This window comes from Anopheles coluzzii, chromosome X (assembly GCF_943734685.1).
Source record: "Anopheles coluzzii chromosome X, AcolN3, whole genome shotgun sequence".
Taxonomy (NCBI): Eukaryota; Metazoa; Arthropoda; class Insecta; order Diptera; family Culicidae; genus Anopheles; species Anopheles coluzzii.
This window is the reverse complement of record NC_064669.1, coordinates 12,745,141-12,770,666: the sequence shown is the minus strand read 5'-3', so window position 1 is coordinate 12,770,666 and position 25,526 is coordinate 12,745,141. Positions and strand designations below refer to the sequence as shown.

Below are 25,526 nucleotides of genomic sequence, written 5' to 3'. Positions count from 1 at the left end.
CCATTAGGAAAGGAAATCGCGCTTAGATGCCCAACAAACACCACAGTGGTGCGCATCCCACACCATGGCTTTGCTGCAAGTGTCATCGCATCCAAAATAGCTTAAGTGTGATATTTAATAGTTGACGAATAGTCACTGCTTTAGTGTATTGATACAACTACTACAACTATAGTATTAGTGCCGAGGGAAAATAGTGTCGATGAATGCTCGGACAAACACTATCCTATTTACACAACAACTCAGTTAATTCCCTACAGTCCATTAAGTGCATCCGGTTTCTCGAATGTACGCGAGAAATCAAAAATCTAAACTGCACTAAAGCGAAAAATGTCAGAGAATAAATCATGTTCCTTGATTAATCAGACGAGGGAGATGACGATCGGTGGGTTGATATTGATTCAACAAGAAACAGAAAACGAATTTGAAGAAACCTCAGGGGCCAAACATAGTCCCTGATGATGCGAAAAGTATCAAAGATGTAGTGGAATTATAAATCAGCAATAATCATAATTCCGCCAAGAAAAGTGTATAAAACATCGTTAGGTTTTGAAGTTGTAGCTACCGCACAACTGGCAAAACAGTTTGTGCGCTTTCAATTCTAAGAAGAATCGTGGAAAAACCCTACAATTGCTGAATAAATCAGCTTATGGAAACTCCAATATGAAAACAATGCTACACAACAGGTTCAGGCAAAGAATATCTTTTTATCGGATAATTGAATTACATTACCGTATTTTGATGATAATATAAATATCCATAGCTTTCAGATATGGCTCCCAACTTATTAAATGATCGATCAATTCGCTCAGCCACTTATCGTACATCGATTGAGCGAAATGGTGCTGCCAAACATGGACAAGATAATGGACTTTTGTCCACGATCCACGAAAAACAAAGGTCGATCGCGATCGCAACGAGTTTTAACGAATAGACGGGATATTGGAGCCGCTAAATCTAAATGAAATACAAGAGCAACTGACAACAAAGGTCGATCGCGATCGCAACGAGTTTTAACGAATAGACGGGATATTGGAGCCGCTAAATCTAAATGAAATACAAGAGCAACTGACAACAAAGGTCGATCGCGATCGCAACGAGTTTTAACGAATAGACGGGATATTGGAGCCGCTAAATCTAAATGAAATACAAGAGCAACTGACAACAAAGGTCGATCGCGATCGCAACGAGTTTTAACGAATAGACGGGATTGCAGCCGCTAACTCTAAATGAAATACAAGAGCAACTGACAACACAACTGTTGATAATTTAACAATTTAATAAAATGGAAGACGAATAAATGCAAAAGCAAGAATCAAGATAGCGACTAGAAAAAGAGCATGCATCACACTAACAATGAGCAAACGCCAAGATATGATTGATTTTGCATCAACCTGAAGTCTGATTGCACTTGAGTTTGATTGAGTTTGCAAGAAACCATTGAAAGAAATGGAGCTATGGCAAATGTTTTGAAAACAGAGCAAGAGGCAATGACAGTCTGCAACTATGGACACGATGCCTTCGATGCAGTTGCAATCAACACCGCAGGCTGAGACGACAGTACAATATAGCGAACTGCAACAGCCATTGAGGGAACGTAACAGTGCAGTTCAAAAACATAGTCGAGATCCTGATTAGTGATGTGGACACACGCTGTGTAATGCTGACGACGGATCGACGGTAAGCCTAATCAGTGAAGCAGTAGAGGCACATCAGGCTGAGGATAGTGTCGACAAACCCGCTGATAGTATGCTGAACAAACAAAATTAACAAAAGGCGGAATCGATGGTGTCTGCGAAACGATCAACTGCTGCATTTCGGTATGAGCGGCAAAAAGATTTAGAACTAGTATGAATACTAATCATATTTAGGTTTAAATTCGATCAACCGGTGTTATTAAAGTTTATTCCTAACAGACAGCGGTACAACACTTTCATGATAGCCCGGATCAAACAGTTTATATTTAGGGGTCAAAACAATTGTTACCTTCTGGCTCTGATCGCATAACTTGCATCAATCATCGAAGCAGATTATCATTCTAGTTTAATTTACATTAAATTTACATCCCAAAGATTTTTGACCATTTTCTACAATTGATACCACTAATGATGGTTAGTCTTGACAAAATCAACCTGGTTGCAACGCTAGAACCATAAATCGGCATGCCGGATGTTCAGATTGCTGTCTAGTAAGTGACAGGCGAACTGTGTAGGGTTCCGGTGGCACAAGTCAATTGCAAATCGGAAACTCAGTCCGCGTCTGCATGAATTTATCAATATGCTCAAGCATGAGATGTCTTCTGTTTGTGACCCAGGCCACCGATAGCTTCTGATTTGGCTACTCCTGTCAGCTGTCGAGCTCAAATAAACGTTGGTAGAGGAAGCAGTACAGCTCACTTGCATATCTCGCTGCGTCACCCCAAGAGCATCATTACACACGCTCCCCCATCACCATGACAAGCAGTCCACATGGAACATTATACCGATCATGCGGGCTTCAACGATCGCTCCCAGCGACAGTACATGGCATGGGTGATGCTAGTATTGTAGACGATTCGGTGCGCGTAATGCGTGGTAACGCGTACGATACAGACATGTACGATTCTTACGACGAGAAGGAAGACGCTAGCAACCTTTCCGATTGGAATCTGCGCAAACTTAGTGCGGCTACGTTCGAACTGCTGGCGAACGTTTTCAAGGAGACATCATGTCAATCCAGTAGCCCGTGCTCAAGAAAACACTGTTCCAAACACAAGGATTAGATGATTAAGGAGTGCCGTGTACTGTCGCTGGGAGCAACCGTTGAAGCCCGTATGATCGATATGATGTTCCATGTGGCCACAGTGATGGCGGAGCGTGTTTAATGATGCTCTTGGGGCGACGCAGCGAGATATGCAAGTGAGCTCTACTGCTTCCTCCATCAACGTTTATTTGAGCTCGACAGCTGACAGGAGTAGCCAGAATCAGAAGCTAACGGTGGCCTGGGTCACAACCAGAAGACATCTTATGCTTCAACATATTGATAAATTCATGCTGATGAACTGAGTTCCCGATTTGCAATTGGCATGTGGCACCTGAACCCTACACAGTCCAGCCAAGCGCTGACTTGACAGCAATCTGTACAACCAACACACCGATTACTGATACCAGCATTGGGTGGATATATACTCAAATGGGAACAACACAGAAAAGATAAGCATGGCCCCTGCGCAAGAATGACACGCACAATCTTGACTCGTTCCGCATTTTTTCTATCATAACAACAAGTTAATGCTGTATCTCGTACTAACCATCACATAATACCAAAGAAAAAAAACCGTTGACATTCTCGATTTAAGGTACGTTTGTTATACTAGACACGCCGCTACCAATCAACCGAACGTTTACATGGGTTTAATATAACGTACAAAAAATACATCATGACAACATAACGACCGCCATAAGAGCATCAAGCCACTTATGGGCTCAACCAAGAAAGAAACTTCTTATCAGGCATACACAACTCCAAGAGCATCCGAGAGCACCCACGCATCAGAGGGCAACAAGTTCTTCCCAAGACATGACTCCACATCGGTAGATGGAAGGAGTCGGGAGATACTGGTTTGAATTTCATCATTGCGCGAGCTCACACTCTCCAGAAGTCTAGAACAGTGTAACCTAATGTTATTCCTTTCCTCTCACGGGCATATTTGCCGCGCATAAGAGTTTTGAGTAAAATCCTGATCGATAGACAGTCGGAGGAAATTATAATGATCTTCAACGTGGTCTATTAACTCGCTCGACTACATAAGAATAGTTCACAAGATCGATTAAAATGTGTCTCATGTTGATGACTCTATCAGGATTTCTTTATTTTTATTTCAGAATAGGCTATGTCATTTCCCATGGTACTCCAGAAACCTCTGTATCGTGAAGTTCGATCGTAGAAGATAATCTGCTTATATAAAATGATCTCAAAGAGCTGGACTAGTTCAGGGTTCGCTTATGGCTTTTAAGCTACATAAAAAGGTATTTCTCACGATACGGGAGCCTTTGTTACTAGGTTAAGAAACGGCTACAGCTGATCGACATAGCACTGTGACGCAACGAGATAAACACAATCAAGAACATCTTCAAACACATCAATGGAAGGCAATATTGAGAAGTCAATCGATGACATCAATTACATCGATGACATCAATTTTAACATTCGACACACAGATCACTTTTCCCAGCTTTACATGGATATGTACTCGAATGAGAACAACGCAGAAAGGATTGACTTGTTCTACTTTTTTCTGTCATAACAACAAGTAAATGGTGTAGCTTGCACTAACCATCGAGTAATATCAAAGAAAAAAGATAAAAAAACGGCGAAGGTCTCGATCTTAGGTATCATTTTTTTTTATACTAGGCTACCAATACCGAACGATTGGTTTTATATAACCGAAAACAACACAAGGGTAAGGCCATACGTGTTTCAAGCCATCCGGAACCAACATGTCGGAAATTAAACTATCGAACACCGTCCTTTAATGTGATGGAACGTATCGGACAGATACGGGACGCGGGACGTGCATCACAACGTGAGGTGGATAGGTATTCAAATTCATGACGGCCATCACATCTACTAGCAGAGAGATAATGATGACGATAATGCACTTAAGTGATTCCATTCCATCGCTGTGTTACTTCTTCGCTCGCCGTGCTTTGTCCTGGCCATTGTAGCTGTAGTTGATATGGCTCGCGACCCTTTTTCCTGTCGAGAGGCACTCTTCACTCGCACCACCACCCTCCGTTAGGGGACGAACGCGACCGCATGCTATGTCGCCGCCGCCGACGCTATCACGGCATGCAGATTTACCACGTGCTCAAGCAAAAGCAGCGAATGGCGCAGGAGGGAGGTTGGAGCCTCCCATTAATCTTCCCTCTTTTGGGGGCGAATTGCTATTATTATTTTATTTTTGTATTCATAAGAACCTAGTCCAGATCACTGTGTTCATTTTGTCTCGTTGCGGTAGTGGTAGTGTGCTGATGGTGGTTGAATGCTTCCACCAAAGAAGGAGGGAAAGTAAGAGGCATAATTTTCTATGCAAAGCCACCGCCTCCTCCCGTACCCGTACCCGCAGCCCGTTGTTGAACGACAAATGTTTTTTTCCCTCCTCCATCGCGTACACGCACACCTCCTCTTTTCGTAGATCTTCAAATATTGGAATCAATGAAAGAAGACACACACACACACGCACGCAGCTGTCGAAAAATATGTCGCACGGTTTTCACCGGACATCCTGCTGACTGTGCTGCTTGCGCCAAACAATAATAAGAATGCTTCAGTAGTAGTGAAGAAGGGAGAGAAGGGGGAGGGAAGGCATGAGAATATTTCTTTGCTTCTTTGTTTTCCAGTGGGCAGGGGAAGCAGCAACGACCGAAGTCCTTTTCAAAAGCTGATGGCGTTATAATGACGTTGTCATTTTTCTTGTCCTTTGGTGTGTGTGTGTGTGTGTGTGTGTGCCCCCACTTTCGGTTTTACTTTCTTTTGCATCCTCTCTGTCTGCCCGCCCTTCGCCCTAGTAACAATGCTTTCTTTTCAAGGAACAAAACGAATTACACATTGCCTGGAATGGCGTGTGCTGCAAAGCTGGTAAGGTGACGACAGAGGACGTAAGGGAGACATCTTCTTTTACGCTTCTTCCTGTTTGCTCTTCTCACTGACAAAAAGAGAAAGTGCGGAAGAGCACAGCAAGCCGGTGCAACTATTATTTAATTAGTTCCAAAAAGCAAGCAAGATAAATTGCAAGACTAACCCTCGCGACAGCAATGGAAGAGTTCAAGCATTAAAATGAATGATAGCACGCGAGCTGAGAAGGGCTGTACACTTTTATGCAAAAAAAAAAAAGATTCGCACCCCTTTCCATTGTCCGAAAGTGAGCAGCAAAGGTTAACAAAGCTTTCTTTTGAAATTGGAAAAAATGGCATCCCGAAGTAGCACGACGAAAGGCAAATAATAATCATTCCACCACTCGGAAATTGATTTCGTGTTTTGGGGCTTTTGCACTGCGACAAAATAAAAAGAACAGAATGCAGACACAAGGGGCTAGGTTGACCGCTATTAACCACCCACTTGAACCCGCTCTCCAGGGAGGGGCAAAAATGCTGAAGAGATCAACCACCTTTTTTTAATATGTATGTATTTTGAATCTCACCAGCACCATGCAAGCGAATGGAGCAAAGGATTGCTTTTCTGTAACGAGCAACAACTTTAAACACACATGTATACATATAGGGGCATCTTTACAGATCGTTAGCAGCACAAAAGAGGACGAGACGACATGACAAAAAAAAAACCCCCACAGCATTCCGGGGAAAAGGGGGTACGGTGAAAAGAAATTAGGACGAGAACAAGGTGATCAAAAACGGACAGTTTGCCGGCGCCTTCGCCTCGGAATAGTTCTCGGGTTCGATTGACAGGAGGGTGGCGACAAACAAACTGCGAAAACTGTTTGACACAGCTCGCACCGAACCCGTACAGCTCACACGGTGGGTAAAGAATCATGTGAGCTACAGAGAGAGAGAGAGAGAGAGAGGGCAGGACACGACAACACAAAGCTCATTAAAAAAGGGGATCCACCAGCGTGTGTTTGCGTTGTGCCGTGTTGTTATCGAATTCGAACGGATGTTTGCACACGGCTGCGACGGACCGTGTTTGGACAGTACTGCCCGTGTCCCGTCCAGGCAGAGAGAGCAAGTTTGATAAGTTTCATTCTAAGAATCGTAAACCCTTTCACTCTAACCTATCGGCCTTCTTCAAAGTTCGAGATGCTCAAAAGCCAGGCGTATCCTGTATGTTATCTGTCACACGGGCTCCCATATCCGGGGAAAGAAACTCTCACCAAGCCGACAGTTAAAAGATGAGTGGAAACAAGAGAGTGAGAAAGCGAGGGGCAATATTTAATAAGTTTTGGTTTTTGCATCTATCTATGTCAATTTTGATTAGATTTCGCAGGAAAAATTCACTATCAGCCGTTGACGTTGCAGAGATATTAACCAATGTGGGTTGAGAGTGAGTGTAACATCGGTCATTACCTTAGGATAACCTGCAACAATATAGCAAAATTTCAAGAATTCACCAAAAGTCACGGAAAGCCTGCCCGGCTTCTTTGCTGTTTTGTCGCGCGTCCCGAACAAATATTTGTTTCCTAACCCAAGTGGTTCTAAACCCAAAGAAGCAGCATGGGAAAGTTTACGCTCGCATGTAAACAACCTTACTTAAGAAATTGGATAAGAGACCAGCGTGTGTAATGATGCGAGAAAGAAAGAGAAAGAGAGCATACAAACTGGCTGTGGGATTGTTCTTTTTCGCTGACGTGTCCATAGGTTCTGCACTTTGAGATTAAGACTGATCGCCCATCGGGGCTCCGTGCCGGTGGAAACAGGATGCTCTCTCTCTACTTCTCCATCAGCACATTCTGCCACTGGTTCTGATCCTCCTGGTTCTGAGGACAGTCTGGAGCTGGGCCATAATATTAAATCTGTATTATTTACCATGACAATTTTAACAAATTAGTTTTGCTATTCCAAAAATATGCTTTAATATGCTGGTATCTTGAGCGCTGTGCCGTGGTGTGATGAAGCTATCTTTCATCGAAAGACTGAAATAATGTTCAAAAAAAAAGCTCAAGCACGCGGTCATATCATGGTAAGATCACAGACTTATGAGTATTTGAGTATTTTGCATGTACCTCTGCCAATTTTGATTAGAATTCCCAGGCATTCAATTCAAAGCTTCAACGTGATTACCAACAAACAGTTCACGTTCCAGATATAGTAGCTAAATATATTTACGTACGTACTCACGTATTAACGAACAAATATTGGTTTCAAAATCCAAGTGCTAACCCACAAAGAAGCAGCCTGAACAAAGTTGCGCTCGCATGTCAATAACCTTATCACAGAAACCGGGATAAGAGACCAGCAAGTGTAATGGTGCGAGAGAGCATAAAAACCAGCTCACACACCTTTGTCAACATTGACATGAATATCTAACCCGAGATGTGGGACTTATTATTCGCTGACGTGTCCATAATGAATGATCGCCCATCGGGACTCCGCCGGTGGACACAGCATTCCCTGGGCGTCACACAGCTAAATGCAGGGTGTATTACCGCCTCACATGCTTAACGCATCTTCTCAAACTCAAAAACGAGATGGAAATCGACATTTATATGGCATTAAAGTGTGCAAGTGTACACACACACATGCAAGACCGCTGCGGTCTTCGTCGTGTACGCGGCAAGAGCCCTGCAAAACCCTGCAGGCAGGTTTAGGTTGCGATTTTAATTACGCTCAAATCGTTCGGAAGAGAGAACGCACAGGCAGGCACATTCTTCGTTTGAGCGGACCGGCAAAATGATTTGTTGTGACATTGTACGCTCCTGTGACATTGTACGTTGTGAGCAGCTACCCTGCTCCTTACCGTTTGCACACTTTGCGTGTGTATGCTGGCTTGTGAAAGTGTACGCGTTTGTGTCGCGCCGACATCGTGGCTGGCTGTGTCCTTCCGTTATTGATTAATTGACAAGGCCTGCTCTACTACACTTCCTACCGACCGTGTGCGTATCTCTCCGCCGTCTTGTCTCCGGTGGAATGTCGGCGCATCGAATTGCAGGGATATCTATTATCGATATCGATTACTTCACAGCACCGACCCCCGCCTTGGTTGTGTGGCGCATCGGAATCAGAATTCCTTATGTCTTGGCTTTATGCTGCATCTGCTGGAGACATCTCCAACTCAACCCGAGCTGTTTCCCGCAGCAAGTTTGCAATGAGACACGAGGCCACTGGGTGCAGACGGAGTCTGCTGGGTGAAGGAGCAGATAAATGAACCGGTAAAAATAAATCAATTATTAAGCGTGTTGCTTCAGTTTCGCTGTCATGCGAGCGCTCCTAGCGGGATCCGTGCGAACTAAGACAAGCGGTTAGGTTTAAGAGTTTGAAAGTACGGAAAAGATTTTGATGTGTGGGAAAGTACTTAAATTGAATTAAATTAAATTTTCCCCTGTTTTCTGAAACCTTTCATAGTGATAGAATAATTACGTAGAACTGATACTTTGGCAAGGGCAGCAGGTTGGCTTTAAGAAGCATATAATTTGTTATTGAGAGGCCAATTTGAATTAATTTAATTGCACAATGCTCTGTCTTGGGAATCAGCAACAGCAGCAATCGTAATAACATTCTGCAAAAAAAACCTTGAAACACGGCCACGGTGAGCTTCAAACGCATCAAAAACAACCGGAAAAGGCCCAGCGCCTCTGCAATAAAAAGGATGAACAGAGGAAGAGAGAGAGAGAGAGAGAGAGAGAGAGAGAGAGAGAGAGAGAGAGAGTCGCGGTAAAACAAAACCAAAAATAATCGATCGAAGGGAAGAGGCAGCTCTGCACGAAGAGAAACGAACGGCGGCAGCAATAATGAAGTGTATGATTGACCACGGGGTTTCGCAGGGGTAGCGCTACTGCAGCGACATATTACCATCATCAGCAACATCAATTACACACTAACTACACCAATCTGCAGTAAAGCAAAACAAAGGACGCAACAAAGCAGCAACAGCAGCACGCACAAACGCCACCGCCGCCACCGTGGCCCGATTTACAGTAAATATTGATTAAATTTTCAACACATTTGTGCAACTCCTCGCATCCGTCCTTGCGCCCCTCCCCATTCATCCGGGATTTCATTTCGCGCTGGGCGCCAGCGTGTCCGAAAAACTCCATTACCCAAATGGTGTGCGCACGCACACACACACACACACAACCCTTGCGTGCCCTCCTTCCCAAACCAGCCCTACCGAGTCAATTGTCTGGTCACGGTCTGTGACAGACGGACAGACAGTCGGACGAACAGGAGGCAAACTTCCGCATGTGTCACCGAAACCATGTAATCCGCATGGGCATGGGAAAAGCGGGCGTAGAAGGAAAGGGTAGGAGAATGCGGTGGCAAGGGAGCGGGGAGGGAATTAAAAACATTCCATCATCTACCTCTCCATCAGTTGCTGGCAAGCAGATAACCAGGCACGCCATCCGAATTGCCCGTTTATGGTAACAAGGGACCACATCATGATGCTCTGCTAAATAGTGTATTTTATTTCATGCTCAGCCATTACGGTACAGCATACAGCAAGAGGAAAACGAGCACGGGGGAGTCCGCGAAGAAAATGGAATGATTTTGGTGCGGTGCTAATTAAGCGAAATCAATTCGATACTTATTAAAACGCACGCTTCGCTAAGGAGTTTGCAAACGAAATCAATTAGCAACAAACCTGCGGAAATTTGGATGTTGAGGTAGATTTATGGATTGAATCGATTGTAGAGCACTTTTTTTCCTTTTAAACACTATAAAACCAGCCCACAAATGTCACAAAATGTTGCACTTTTCGGGCCCGATGGTCGAAATGTACGACTGGCGGCACCAAACCCTCCCTCTCCCGCTAACGAATCGTTGCAACTGTCAGAAAGAAAGCGGGAGTCCGGGAGACGGGCCGGCCTTGAGAGCGTGTTCATAATTAAAAAGTTTTTAATTAAACTTCAACACGTCCACACCCATTCTCTTCGCCGCTATTGCTGGCTACGGAAATCCAGCGAACGGTCCCGCTCTCTGTCAACATCAATCCTCAGTGACACGAGGCACGTGGCGGGGGCCAAGTGTGTCACGGTTAACCCGTTGCGGAGCGAGAACAACAAATGAAATGGAATTGAATGTCCGAAAAGTGGGTAACTATGGACCGTGCAAACGGAAAACGAAACCACAAATGACATCCTGACGAGCAGGACGAAGATCACAACAATGCTGGCACACGGCGTAGAGTAAAGCCGTTTCTTGGGTGATGCTTCACGTATCGCTGAAAATATTTTGTTTCTGGAACGATCAGGGAGTGAGTAACTCTTTCTAATGTTTTACTTTTAGGCTCAAAGATAGAAGTAAACTTCTTATCAAATATACACAACTCTAAGAGCAACCGAGAGCTCCCACGCATCGAAGGGGAACAAGGTCTTATGAAGACATGACTCCACATTAGTAGATGGAAGGAGTCGGGAGATACTGGTTTGAATTTCATCATTGCGGGAGCTCACACTCTCCAGAAGTCTAGAACAGTGCAACCTAATGTAATTCCGTTCCATTCATGGACATATTTACCGCGCATAAGAGTTTGAGTAAAAGCCTGGTCGATAGACATTCGTAGGAAATTGGAATGATCTTCAACATGGTCTATTAACTCACGGGACTAGATAAGAATAGTTCATAAGATCGATTAAAATGTGTCTCAAGTAAATGACTCAATCAGGATTTCTCAAGTTTTATTTAAGAATAAACCATGTCATTTCTTATGGTACTCCATAAAATCTTTAACCACTCTGTATCATGAAGTTCGATCGTAGAAGATAACTTACACGAAGATATCTACAACTGCCACATATTCGACACATTTAATATCATAACAACAACACTATGTTTATATGAAATGATCTCAAAGAGCTAGACTAGTTCAGGGTTTGTTTATAAGCTTTTAGGCTACAAGAAAAGGAATTTCTCACGAAGCTTAAAACGAGAGCCTGTGTGCTGTGTGCTAAGACACAGCTGTAGCTCATCGCCATATCACAATCAAGAGCATCTTCAAACGCATCGATAGAAGGCAATATCGAGAAATACTAACGTTAGAAACCGAACCAAACCATAGACGACAACGATCAGAAACGAAGCGAAAACCCCACTAAAACTCAATCCAAAGATCAACCAAGATACGATAACCGGAGCGCAGTAAGACAAAGTCAAACTCAATGCATTCCCAAACGCTTGAGTGTCGTAATGTCAGCTCGATGATACACGTCATTCGGTGTAGCACAATGCTCCGTTGGTGCGCGAAGTGTGTCGACCGGCCGCACACGACAGACTGATTTGTGTAACGTTTCTCCTTCCCTGGAGTGCTACCATCACGCGCGCACACGTGTTATAGCACAAACATTATGGCAGCCGAAGTTAACCGAAGCTCGTGCTTTATAGCGCGCCGCCGCACCAGGTAAAAAAAGCGTATGAAAGGGGAAAACAATACAAAACTATAGAAAGGGGAAGGAACCAAAGCACGCAACAGTAGCAGCGTGGTGTCGTCGCCGTCACACCTGCTACTCTGCCTGCAGAAAGGTAAGCAGCTGTCGCAGCGACACGAACCAGCGGGAGGCGAGCTCGAGCAGCAGCAGCCCGGTGGCGACCAGCAGCAAACCAAACAGTGTCTCGTAGCACCCGACCAGCTGATCGGTGGTAAGGGGCGTCGGAAGGGGCTGGTAGTCGGCCGGTCCCTTGAAAGCGTCGTAGTTCAGGTAGTGCCCGAGCCGGTAGCTGACGTAGCCGGACGTCCGCAGGCGGTCCAGCTCGTGGTCGAACCGATTGGCGAGGCAGGATTTCTTCGGGTAGTAGATACCGATGGGCAGTCGCACCAGCACTACGTTTGCGATGTACACGAGCCCGCCGCGCACGTAAAACCGGTTGTGGTAGGCTACGCGCTCCAGATCGATAAAGAGTGCGCTGGTGAGAGCCTGCCGAGTGGCCAGCTCGGTCAGTAACCGATCGACCGACGCGTCATCGTCCGGTAGCCAGGTGATGCTACAACAAAAAAGGAAGTAACAGCAGATGTAACAGTGTTCAGTGGTACCGTCTTCCCCTTTTCTCATTCTGTGTAGGAGCTACCAACCGCGACAGTATCTGAGGCATCTGTTCCAGATAGAGCGAGGTTCCGTGCAGCGAGTAAAAGCGATAATCGTTCCGCACCAGCGCATCGACCGTCTGCAGCGGGCTGAAGTTTTTGCGCTCCTGCAAATACTCGTACAGCGAGCCCTGGTAGCAGGTGCGCACCACCAGACAGTAGTACATCCACAGGAAGAGCAGCGTGCGGGCGAAGTTGCGCATCGGCAGCTGGACCACCGCACCGCCAAACAGTACGCTGAGCAGATTGAGCACCGGCGTGGACACACCGCGCCCGTACACAAAGTCGCGCACGGCCGGCCGGTGCAGCAGCTGAACGGTGCCGATCACGACCATCCCGGCCAGCAGATAGAGCGTCACCAGCACCCAGACGGAGCGGCTGAACGGGCGGAACAGCTTCTCGAACGGGGTGTACTCCCGCCCAGCCGGCACAGCCAACACCATCCGCACCGTGTAGTAGCTGCGGCTGCTCTTCATCACGAGATTCCGATCGCCCCGAATGGCGAACCGACCGAGCGTGAGATTGACCCGCTCGGTCAGCACCAGCCGCACGCAGCCGGAAGCCGAGGACGCACCACCTCTGGTACGGTTCGCGTCAGCGACAACCACCGACGGTGATGGCGTACGTCCCCACAGCTCACCGTCATCCGGCACCACCAGCCGCACGGTAAAGTTCAGCTTCCGGCTAAGCGCACGCAGCAGATCCCCCTCGAGCCCCCCGTACCGGCCGGCCGGTGTCAGCAGCATGTACGGCGGCAAATGGAACGTCCCGACCGTCACCGGGCACCCGTGCAGATTGGACAGCTTGCTCGGGAACAGCTCGACCGACCGGTCCAACCGCTGGCCCTTGCGGAACCGGTGCAGCAGGTGGGGCACGATCCGCTCGCAGTTACCGCCCGCCCGGTACGGGTAGTAGGTGTGCATCAGGACGCTCTGCCACCGGCTCTGGTCCTCCAGGTCGGCCGACACGATGTTCACGTTGATCACGTTCATCGTCCACAGCAGGGCGAAGATGCGCGCGAGCGTATCGGGCGCGATGCGGCGCCCGTACGCCGTCAGCACGATCAGATAGTAGCCGGCGAAGTCGTTCTCGGCCGGATCGAGCGACCGGAACAGCTGCTCGAACGCACCGTACCCGTCGATGAAGGCGATGTTGAAGATGCGAGGCCGCCGCGACGGGCCCAACGCCGACCGGAACTCGTACGCGATGCTGCGCGACGTCCGCTGCATCACCTCGTCCATAATGTCGGACTGCAGATCGTACGTGCCGTCGCTGACGGTGGACAGCCGCATCACCTGCGTGGAGGAGTGGTTCTGCACGTAGTACCGGGTGAGCGCGTTCACGATTACCTCCGAGAAGTGGTTGCCGACCGTTTCGCGCACGACCAGCCGCTTCATGCCGCCGTTGCTATCCTCGGGGCAGCACTCGCGCAGTCCGGCGGCAAGCAGCAGGATCGTCCATCGGTTCATGACGATTTGTGTCGCACTGGTGTAGACGCAGAAATAGAAACGCGTCGAACTCAAATGCACCGTGTGTAGGGAAAGGGGTTTCTTTAAATACTCGATCTTTACCGGGCTAAAAGTGCATACAAAACGTTGGTGATTTTAATTTACCAAAACACCAGCCACAGCAACATTGATTGATGACAGAAAATTATACTGTACTGGCAAGGGTGAGTCAACACATTTCAACAAAAACGGTTTATAAAACGTTAAAACTTCGAATCTAGCTGCGATTGAATGGCGAATGACTCGGGCAATCGAAAGACCAGTCCCCAACGATGACTATTTGGTGTTGGACAGATTCAGCACGAGAAAAAAATTGTTACTAGTCTATGTTAATAAAAACATTTATTACGAACGTCAGAAATGTAGGTGCGGATACGTGAAACGCGATCAGAATGTATGGAACAACGAAGGCAACATGAACACCCTAAATTAAGGATTATTAACCAATCCGGTTGATAAGATGGTGTAAGTTTATGATATACTTAACGGCTGCAAATTAAATAGTTGGTGTGTTGCATCAGAAGCAAACTGCTGGAAAGAGTTTTCCCCGAAAGGAATGCCCACCAAACAAATGCATCAGCGGTCAACACCAGACACACTAGACCTGAAGAGCGATCACAATGTTTGCTCGAACGGTGGTAAAGATAGCGACAGCGAAAGCGAATGCCAAGGACATTAATCCACTTTTCTTTGTGGATGAAAACCGACAAACCCATGCCGGATACAAGTTTAGAACAAATTAAACCGCAACAGTCAAAACGATAGCGAAAGCGAATGTCAAGGAGATTAATCCTCCTTTCTTTGTGGATGAGAACCGGAAATCCATTCCGGATGTAAGTTTAGATCAAATACAAGTCAGTCGTTTATGTAATCACTGGAAACGTTCCAGAAGGCCCTTACAATTTGATTTTGGAGGCAAAGATCAAACCAGCGTGGATTTTCAGAGGCATTTTAAATACGATCAAAATTATGACTCAAAGTGTATTTGTCAACAGCATGTAAGATTTAGGTTATTGTAGACACAATATGATATCAATCTGGTATATAATTCTTAATTTTATGATTACAAAACATCGAGCTGCCATAAACAGCTCGAATCGTTACAACAAAAACAAACCCTACAAATGATGTATCGCAACACAAACACAATTCAACTATATGCCCACACACTAATGCTGAAGAGCGATCACAATGTTTGCTCGAACGGGGAAAAAGATAGTGACAGCGAAAGCGAATGCCAAGGACATTCTTTGTAGATGAAAATCTAAAACCCATGCCGGATGTAAGTTTAAAAGATATACGAGTCAACTGTTCAGTAAATCTCTGCATAATATTCTACTAAGAAAAGTACAGTAGCAATCAATTAATCGATTATAGCATGAAAAATATAGCTTGTATGAATTCTATGTAATAGATTTCATAGTTGTACGTTGTCTAGATAAGGAAAGGATTTAAATGTTAAATGTTTAAATGTATTTAACCCAATTTTAGCTTGTTGAATAGCCAGAAGTCGTCTGGTGCCAAATCTTTCAAAATCCGGCGGTTGCGGAACAATATGGGTGCTAGTTTTTGCGATTTTTGCGAAAAATTGATTTTCGACCGGCTTTGGCGACCGTCCGTTCGGGGAGACCATCCACCGACCGACCGACGACACTTGTACTTGACGCAGCTCCGAAAACAATTTGTCACTCCTAGCCGGGATGATGTAGTGACTTGAAATTTGGCAGATATGTAAAAAACATACATATTGACAAATGAATAAAATCATGGGGCTACTTTTGGCGCGCTAAATTTTACATCCAATGTCACCTTACTTTTTGGACACAGTAGTATATGATATGAGAATAGGATAGAGTTATAAAAGCTTTTAATCTCATTAAGATATGTTAAAGATAAATACGTTTTGCCAATAGGACAACATTGGATAAGCTTTGGCGCGAAATAAATTAGAGTCAGGAATTGAAATTAAGCTATTCCGAGGAGATGTAGCCCGACCAAATATAGAAAAGCACAGTAGCTTTATACTGTTATTTAAACGAATTTAACAAACGAAAGAATCTTCCTGTTATACTTAACTAGTTTGGAGAGTTGATGCAATTTAGAAATGAACTCGGGAATGAATTCTGTACAGATTAAGTCAAGCACAGATTGAAAATTGTAAAAGAACTTTGAAGCAATAAGGACATCATTTGAATACGAGCCATCGAAAAACTTCCACCACAACTGGAAACACTCCAGAGAATCCTTAAAATTGAATTTTGAAAGCAAAGATCCTGCACAAAAACCATCGTGGACTTCCAGAGAAACTTGCAGTAGCTTAGAGCAAACCATTTCCCATCGGATTAAAAGCAATGGGAATGATAGGAATAATGGGGGTGATTGAGTTCCACGTCAAATGCAGCTGTTGGAGGACTACAATTACGAAGAAGTAAAAAAAAGAGATATATATATATTTCCATAACAAAAATAGGCAAAGGTAGTAGTTCATATTTTTACTATAATTCTTTACTATAATTAATGTATCATTAAATTGTCCCAAAGCATCCATTTTCGATGATTATTGATTTTAAACAGGATTGATTTGATAGATGCAATTTGAATACAAAACGTTAATAATGCCACTCAAAACAGGGCAAATGGAAGAAAAGAATAATTGTCCACCCTTTAGACGAAGACCGCTAAACAAACGCAACGAAACAATAAAGTTATTAACTTGCTACTCTGTTCCTCCACCACCAATAATACAAAAACCAACTCAATACCTTGTAATCGGCCAATCTTAATCCATGCAAAATTCCAACACCCGCCGAAGGGCCGCCAGACGCAGCGAAACGAGCTCGAGCAGAAAGATCACGAACGCAAGCAGATGCGCTGCGGCCAGCAGCTGGTACGCACCGACCAGATGGGCCAGCGTCAGCTTGCGCGGTTCCCCGCCGCCGGCCGGTTCGCGCCGGTTCGCCTCAAAGTCGTAGTCGCCGTAGCTGCGCACCCAGAAGCTGACCAGGCCGCTCTCGACGACGTGCCGCACCAACCGGTCGAACGGTTGCGTGAGGCAGGACTTTTTCGGATAGTAGATCGTGAGCGGAAACAGCGTGATCGACTCGCGCGTCACCTGTATCGGGGCGGCGGCCGGCTGCCGCCCCCGGCTGGCCCGATTGTTGTACGCCACCATGTCCTGCGGGCAGACGACGACCCGGTCGGTGTAGCGCGCCGCCATGCCGGCCACCTGCTCGCCGAGCGTGTCCAGCCCGGGCGGTATGAAGCGGACGCGCGGCTTTATCTCCGGCCGATCGACGAAGAACCGCATCGCGATGTTCACCATGTGGTAGTGCAGCGTGGAGCGGTGCACCTGCTCGATCGTGGCGAGCGGCGGAAAGGTGGCACTGCGCTGTAGGTACAGATACAGCGAGCCCTGGTACAGCGTGCGCACCACGAACGTGAAGCCGAGCCAGAGGGCCAGCAGCGAGCGGGCAAAGTTGCGCCCCGGCACGGCGACGACCGAGCCGCCCCAGAGCAGATAGAGCGCGCCGAGCAGCGGCATGCGTACCGCCGGCCCGTACACGAACCGGCGCCAGCTGCGGGCACGCCGCCCGCAGCTCAGCCCGCCGACCACGCCGGCCACACCGAGCAGCGTGCCGGCGAGCGCCGCCCAGATGGCCGTGCCGAACGGGCGGAACAGCTTCTCGAACGCGGTGTACGGCCGGCCCTGCGGCACCGCGAACAGGATGCGCGAGGTGTAGTGGGCCCAGCCCGCCTTCAGGTACAGGCCGCGCGTCACGTCCAGCGCCATGCAGGCGATGACCAGATCGACCAGCTCGTCCTGCACCAGCTGCATCGTGCCGGTGCTGTTGCCGGGCGCCCCGATCACGCCCCACTGCACCTGGTGCGGCGATTCGGTCACGTTCACGCGGAACTGCAGCCGGCTGGCGAGCAGATGCAGCAGGTCGCCCTCGAACCCGCCCAGCTCGGTGTAGCCGTCCACCTTGGGCCGCAGCAGCGTGTACGGTTTCGCCTCGAACGAGCCGACCTGCAGCGTGCAGTTGCAGAACGTGGTCAGCCGCGGGTAGAGATGCGGTTGAGCGTCGACCGAGCTGCCGGGCGCGAAGACGGCCGCCAGCTTGACCGCAGGTTTGCCGCACCGTTCCGGCGTGTACGGTTGGTAGGTGTAGGCGCGAACCGTACCGTTGGCGGCGGCGATCAGCACGTTCACGTGCACGATGTGCCGCGCCCAGAGTGCGCCGAACAGTCGAGGCAGATGTTTGGTTTCGAGCTGGTGGACACTACCGGACGCCCCGGTTAGGACGCACAGGTAGCGACCGGAGTAGTCGTTGAGGGTGGTGCTGAAGTTCGCCACCAGTCGCTCGAACGCAACGAAATCTTCGCCAAACAGGATGGCGCGAGAGCGCTGCTGCTGTACCGCTGCCCGCAAGCCGACTGGGTTGTTGGTGCTGCTGCCGAACGTCACTGCAGCCTGTCCGCTGGTGTGCCTCAGCACCTGGGAGAGCAGATCGCGCTGTACTAGAAGATGTGGTGCTGTGTTAGCGGCTAGAAAGAACTGGACCGGTTGAAAGGGATGACGCAGGTAGCGCTGCAGCAAGTGGGTAACGATGTGCGGCAGCAACTGCTGATCCGTGTCCGGCTGGGGTGGAATCTGCGCTCGAGCGGTCGTTGTTGTCCAAAGCAGCCAGCAGCACATCAACCGACTCGTCCACCATACCGGTAAGGGCGCCATCGCTTTGCAGACTGAGTGCTGCAGCAATCGTGCAAGATGCAGAAAGGATGAAGGAGTTACGCACCGCTCAAGGGTTCATCCAGAAATTACGAACGATGATCCAAAAACCCAAAATACTGAAATACGAATTCCGTTAGAAAAGCGACAATGGACCAACGGAACTACATCCACAGAACTACATAGAGAGACTGTGACGAAGAATACAACTTCCAGCCCGATTCAAGCCATATTGGATGATGAAACCTTAAGGAGAGAAATATTGGAGACCAGTTCCCTTTGCCACAGGATAATGGAATATAAATCATAGCAACCTTGGAGTTGGGTATAAAAGCAACTTCCTTCATTTATAAGTTGACTTCAATAGAAATAGCATCAAACTAGAATGTCTATGTTGTAGTACGAAGTAACCGGACATATCGCTGAGCTAATAAATGAATGAAGGAATGCGAGCAGGCAGATTTGAAGCTTTACAATCTTAGCACGCATGGTTGTAGAAATTCAATTACATTGCATGCAAAAATGTTAAACCCACCCAAAACGGCGTCCTGAAGAACGTGCAGAAACTCCCGAATATGCTGAAGCATCTGGCAGATCCTGGAATGATTTGGTTCTTTTCGGCAGAAATTAAACGTCAGAGCAGAAATTAAACGTTCAGAACAACCGATAGCTGGCCTATTGGACTTCGGACGTTTCGCGGGAGCCGCAGACTAAATATCCCCGGACGGTGATGGTGTTCGGGTGTCGTCAGAAAGGGACATGATGCCACCGCTCTTCTTTGAACAAAGTTTCCGGCTCAATTCCGATCGCTTAATTAAAATTCTAGAAACAAGAATGAGGCCTTCTATCACCAGAGTGGTCAATGGCAGGCCGCGTATGTGTTCCAGCAGGATTTCACACCCTGCCAATGTTTACGAATGAGTAGACTCCTAACTCGCCGGAACTAAATCTTCTGGGTCATTTTGTTTGGGGCTCAGTTGAACGTGACTCTAATAGATTGTACACCAAAGCGGTCAAGGCTTGCTCCAGGTTCCGGAGTCGAATCAAGATACAAAATTATGCACAGGGTGGATATTTCGGATAGCTTCAATAAACAGCATAGTAAACTTCTCTTTCAACAAACAAAAATGACGTAAATGATTGATTTTCCCAAGCATTTCTTTACCGCGAGTACCCTATATGTGCAGATGTATGTTTTAATAGTACGTTAGTAATTACCGCCTGCAGAGCCTAGTGGTACTACTCTAGAGGCATTCAAGTAGCCTAGTCTAAAATGAATGGCAGAAAGTTTGATATCGAAAAACACCATAGTAGTTAGTTCATACAATCCTGTGAAAATACGTGTCAATGGCCGCCCTTGAACTGATCAATTCTTCTAGAAAAAAAATACTCCAAGGCCAGAACTACGATCGCTCTTCTTGTGGATGACTGCCAGCACACCCTTTCATCCGTGGCTGCAAGACGGCAGGAAAGGTACGTAGGATACAATCAGCACAATCATCAGAAAACGACGATATCTACTGAAGTATTACTCCTGAAGAGATTCTGCAACGGAGGAGGAACTAATGGTTCGGAAGGACAAATCCTTTCTAAGCTGTCTGGACAGAGGTACAGCTAACACTGCGAGGTGTATAACCTGACGTTGATGCTGACTGTACCGTACCCGTAGATCGAACTCGGGATACATCTTCCATTTAAAAGGTGAACCTTTTTCGGGGTCTGCTCGGAAACAGCAGCGCGTGATCTTTTCGTCGACCGAAGTGGAATATGACGCCTTTGCGGAGCTGACAACAAAAACTTATGAAAGATGTAGGTGAGAAGGTCACTGAACCAACTGTTATCCGTGCAGATAACCAGAGTTGCATGGCGCTGCTAGGAGCCTTAGGGAGGAAGTCGTAGAACTAAATATATTCACTCTATTCAATTGAGTTGGGAAGCTGGGAAGCAACAACGTTATGCAGGTTAGTAATGCCCTACTAGTAATGACAGAACCGTTGTCGGAAGTAAAATTGCGATGCTGAACTTCAATTCAAAGAAGATGGAACTTCAATAGCTGAAGCTTGTGAATGTCAATCTGAAAATGTCAATAATTTAATCAGTGGTATTTAAAAAGGAATAAAATGCGGTGAAGCATTTTTGAGGAGTTGTTCCAAGTTCGAAAAGCTTTGAACAATGGTTATAAGATTATTCCAACTTTCAACGAGTCGTTGCTGTGCAACTCCAGGCAAATAATGTAGGCAAACCAATGAACATTAAAAAAAAACATAACATCATAGATGATATGACAAAAAGATAGAGGAAGAAGAAATTATAAGATTCCGGTGAAGATGCATTCTTGCGTTAAAATTTGTTGCAAAAGGCGAAAGATGCAAAATACTCATATTATGCGTTACGCAATTCAAGGATAAGCCTCCCTAGTGAGACTACATTTGTCTCCCATTTGCTGGAACTGCCGCATCCTAATCTGCACAATGCATTATTGTCCAGCGCATTGTTACCGTACACCATTGTTAACCCTAATCGAGGCCGTCCCCTCCCTACCCCAATGGGCGTATAAAGACCGGCGACCGACAATCACTGCGACGCATTCAACCCGAATCCCGCAATGTGGTGGCGTCGTCGTGTCCAGCTACTAATAGCCCCCCTGTGGTTCCACTGCTGCTGTTGGGCCCAGCCGCCACTCCCGACGCAGCCGCTGGTCAACCTGGCCGACATCGTGGGTGTGGTGCTGCACACCCACTTCCGGACACCGTTCGCCACCACCCTGGTGACGGTGCGAAGCGCCACCCAGCGCGGGGCCTGGCTGCAGCAGGACCTGCTCGAGCGGCTGCTCGTCCGCCACGGCCAGGGCCAGCTGGTGGTGCAGCTGGAGGGTGTGCCGTCGCCGGTCCAGCTGCTGCACCGCCATCCGCCCTGGTCGCGCACGCTGCTGCTGGCGGAAAGCTACGACGCCCTGCGGACCGTGTTCGGCCAGCTCACGCCCGACCGGTTCGACTTTACCGGGCGCTACCTGATCGCGCTCAGCGAGGCGCCCGCCACCCTCGCCACCGTCGACCGCATCTTTCACGAGCTGTGGTTGCGCCAGATCGTGAACGTGGTCGTGGCGCTGCGCCCGCTCGACGACGACCATTCCTCCGCGGCGGCGGCGGCCGGCCCGGTCCAGCTGTGGACGTACTTCCCGTTCTCGCCCGGTCTGTGCCGCATCCCGAAGCCCCACCTGCTGTTCACCTGGCCGAACGATACGCTGCTGTACGGGGTCGACTTCTATCCGCGCAAGAGCGACCAGTTCCACGGCTGCCCGCTGCGCGTGGGCAGCTTCGAGACGCGCCCGTTCACCATCCTGGCCGGCGGGGACGGCGCGAACCCGCCGGCGGTGGGCGGCTTCGAAGGCGACCTGCTGCACAGCCTGTCCGCGCGGCTCAACTTCCGGGAGGACGTGCGGGTGCCCCCGCGCGCCCAGCAGTGGGGCGAGGCGGCGTTCGAGAACAGCACCGGCCTGATGCGCATGCTCTACACGGAGGAGGTCGACTTCGGCCTCTCCTGTCTCGGCGTGTCGGTCGAGCGGTCCGCCATGCTGAAGGCGGGCAAGGTGCACTTCACCACCGACCTGGTGGTGGTGGTGCCGCCCGGCAAACCCTACACCGCCTTCGAGAAGCTGTTCCAACCGTTCCAGCCCCCGGTCTGGCTGGCGGTTGGGTTCTGCACCGGGGTCGGGCTCGGGGTGCTCGCCACCCTGCGCCTCCTGCCGCTGGACGGCCGCCGGCGGGCGACCGTGCGGCGCTACGTGGCGGGCGACGCGCGGCTCCAGGCGCCCGCCCTCAACCTGGTGCGCGTCCTGCTCTCCTCCCCGCTGCCCTTCACCCCGACCGGTACCTTCCCGCGGACGCTGCTCGCCCAGTGGATGCTGGTGTCGCTGCTGCTGAGCCTGCTGTACCAGGGTTCGCTCTTCCAGTACCTCCAGCGGGCCTCGACCCACCCGCCGATGCGCACGCTCGCCGAGATCGATCGGGCCGGCGCGCTGTACCACATCGCGAGCTCGGCCCGCCGCTTCTTCCTGCCCTATCCGCAGCGGCTCTCGCGGCTCCGATACTTCCCGCCGGTGCCGGACAGCATTGCCGCCTGGCTGCGGTGGATGGGCAGCCATCCGGGCGAGCCGCACGTCGCCATGTGCACCCGGGACCACGTGGCGTACCATAACGCGCAGCACGGCCGCACGGACGGCCGGCAGCTGCTGATTGCGCGCGAATCGATGGCCCTGTACGCGATCACCATCCTGTACCCGAAGCGGTCCATGCTGACCGCCAGCTTCGACCAGCACATCGAGCGGATCGGCTCGTCCGGCCTGCTCAAGTACTGGTCGGCCCGGTACGGGGACTACCACTTTGGGGAGTCACGCGCCTCCTCCTCCTCCACGACCGACCAGCGGGCAACGGCGACGGCCGGACCGCGACCGGTCAGCGTGGAGCAGCTGGCCGGCGCACTACAGCTGCTGCTCGGAATGCTGCTCGCCGCGACGCTCCTCTTTCTGGTGGAGCTTGGCTGGGCGCGACACACGCGACGATGGAGACACAACTGCTAGAATTTGACGAACATAACGCGTTTATTTACACACAAAAGAGGAAGGACAAAAATAGTAAAAAGCTCCCCGGTATACTAAGGTACCCAAACTACTAAGAACAGTGTCACTTAATAAAAGAAATACAACTGAGCGAAACATTGAGTTACCTAAATTGATTCACAAGAAAACGACACAACTTCTACCGATGTGAAAGTAGACAAAGAAACCGATTGAGAAGATCAAAAAGAACAAGAAGACGATGATAATGATGATGATGATGTAGCAAAAGAGGAAGAACAAGAAGAAGGATCCCAAGTCCCAACGATTCTCCAATTTACTCAAAAAGATGTCAAATTTCAGTTCAACTTCGAATATCTCTTCCCTAACCGTAAACTGGAGAAACGTATGAGGTCCAACCAATTGTAGATAGAGTATAGTAATAGGCTCCGGATCACACCCAAACTACTAAGAACACTCAATAAAAGAATCCCAAATGAGCAAAACATTGAGTTACCTAAATTGATTCACAAGAAAATGACACAACTTCTACCGATGTGAAAGTAGACATAGGAACAAGAAGAACAAGAAGATGATGATGATGATGGAGAAGAAAATGAGGAAGAACAAGAAGAAGGATCTAAGCCCCAACAAATTACCAATTCACTCAAAAAGATATCAAACTTAAATTCAACTGCAACAAATATCGCTTCCCGTAAGCTGGCGAAACGAATTCAGACGAACCTATCGCAGACAGAATGCAGTAGCAGCCACCAGCAGCCAAGTCACAGCATCAAAGAATCAGCTCCAAATAGCACTGGATGAAAATGACGACGAAAACAACTCACGGCGAAGGAAACATCACAAACGATCTCAACATCCTAACGCTTAACCTGCTAGGAACTAGGAAGCATCTGAAGATCAGAAGTAGAAAAACGATTCAAATTTCATGAAACACATTCCCGGCAGCATTATCGGCAGTGGATCAAGAGCAAGATGACGCATGCCAATGGTGCAAAGCGGACAACACGACAACAACAGAAACAGCTGCAAAGAGAAAAGCAGCAGCAACCAAATCAGCTCAGAATTGCCGATGAAGAAGATGGCCAAGATGACATATCATCATTTTTAATGTATGAAAGGAATGATTGATGTAACTGGTAGAATCGTTTTGAAAGTAGGAAAGAAATTATACCAGACGGGCGTTAGTAGCGATCTTCCCAATGATGTAGCAGATAATCAGAATGTTAAAATAATCCAAAAACTTTAGGATGTAAAGAAATCTTCAAAGCGTTTTAACCTAACTGTTGGCACGATATTGACCTCGTGTGAAATCTATCAGGCGAATGTTGACATATATCGACCTATCTTGATAATAGCTCGAATAAGTCACAATAAACCCCTCAGATGGCGCTGTAATATACAGACAAGGACGAAACTACGAGACAGCTAGATCTTCAACATTAGGGCCAAATAGGAGATAGTCCATCTGTGGTCAACTTTAGGACAAACAAGATCAAGGAGATCAGCTGATCGAGTAAAATGCCGCCATCGCAAAAGGGACTGCAGCAAATTTACAGCGAAAGAATAAGGAACATTTTTTTAACTGTGCGACGAAAACCCTATACGCTAGAGCCAGCTACAAGAAAGTCTAACCAGCTACCAAAATAAACAGATTGTTACCAGGTGTTGGCACGATATCGACCTCGTGCGGATTAGCCAAGCGAATGTTTATGAAAACAACGAGCTGTCAAGGACAGCTCGAATAATTTATCAAGAAAACATCAGATGGCGCTGCTGAACAGACAAGGGCAGAAAGATAACCCTTAATTATGAGACAACTATATTAGCGATTTTAGGGCCAATTAGCAATAAGTTCGGCTAAGGTCGTTAAGCAGAGACAAACGGGTTCGACACAGATCAGCTGTTGAACAAAAAGCGCCATCGGGACAGTAGCAAAAGTCAAGCGACGGAAGACAGACTAATTTTTAAACTGCGCAATAAAATC

The 25,526-nt window shown here is 48.0% G+C and overlaps 2 protein-coding genes and 1 non-coding gene across 3 annotated transcripts; 2 read left to right on the top strand and 1 right to left on the bottom strand.

Annotated features, from left to right (window-relative positions):
- The first annotated feature begins 3,141 nt into the window (after positions 1-3,141).
- LOC120960967 (U6 spliceosomal RNA) lies at positions 3,142-3,246 on the top strand. The gene has a single exon (XR_005752671.1). It is a non-coding gene; the product is annotated as a U6 spliceosomal RNA (small nuclear RNA).
- A 9,376-nt stretch (positions 3,247-12,622) lies between these two features.
- Positions 12,623-19,177, bottom strand: LOC120955077 (uncharacterized). Its single transcript, XM_049610996.1, has 2 exons — positions 17,015-19,177; positions 12,623-14,301 (listed from the first exon to the last, which is right to left on the bottom strand). Exons 1-2 carry the CDS (start codon positions 18,964-18,966, stop codon positions 12,666-12,668), a joined length of 3,588 nt encoding a protein of 1,195 aa, XP_049466953.1. The 5' UTR covers positions 18,967-19,177; the 3' UTR covers positions 12,623-12,665.
- Positions 19,178-21,363: 2,186 nt separating this feature from the next.
- LOC120959800 (uncharacterized) lies at positions 21,364-24,447 on the top strand. Its single transcript, XM_040383450.2, has one exon. It carries the CDS (start codon positions 21,569-21,571, stop codon positions 23,540-23,542), a length of 1,974 nt encoding a protein of 657 aa, XP_040239384.2. The 5' UTR covers positions 21,364-21,568; the 3' UTR covers positions 23,543-24,447.
- Positions 24,448-25,526: the final 1,079 nt, after the last annotated feature.

Coding starts and splice junctions, on each gene's coding strand:
- LOC120955077 (XM_049610996.1), bottom strand. CDS start 18,966: ATGGCGCCCTTACCGGTATGGTGGACGAGTCGGTTGATGTGCTGCTGG. Junction 14,302..17,014: donor TTGGAATTTTGCATGGATTA/AGATTGGCCGAT, acceptor ATGCACTTTTAG/CCCGGTAAAGATCGAGTATT.
- LOC120959800 (XM_040383450.2), top strand. CDS start 21,569: ATGTGGTGGCGTCGTCGTGTCCAGCTACTAATAGCCCCCCTGTGGTTC.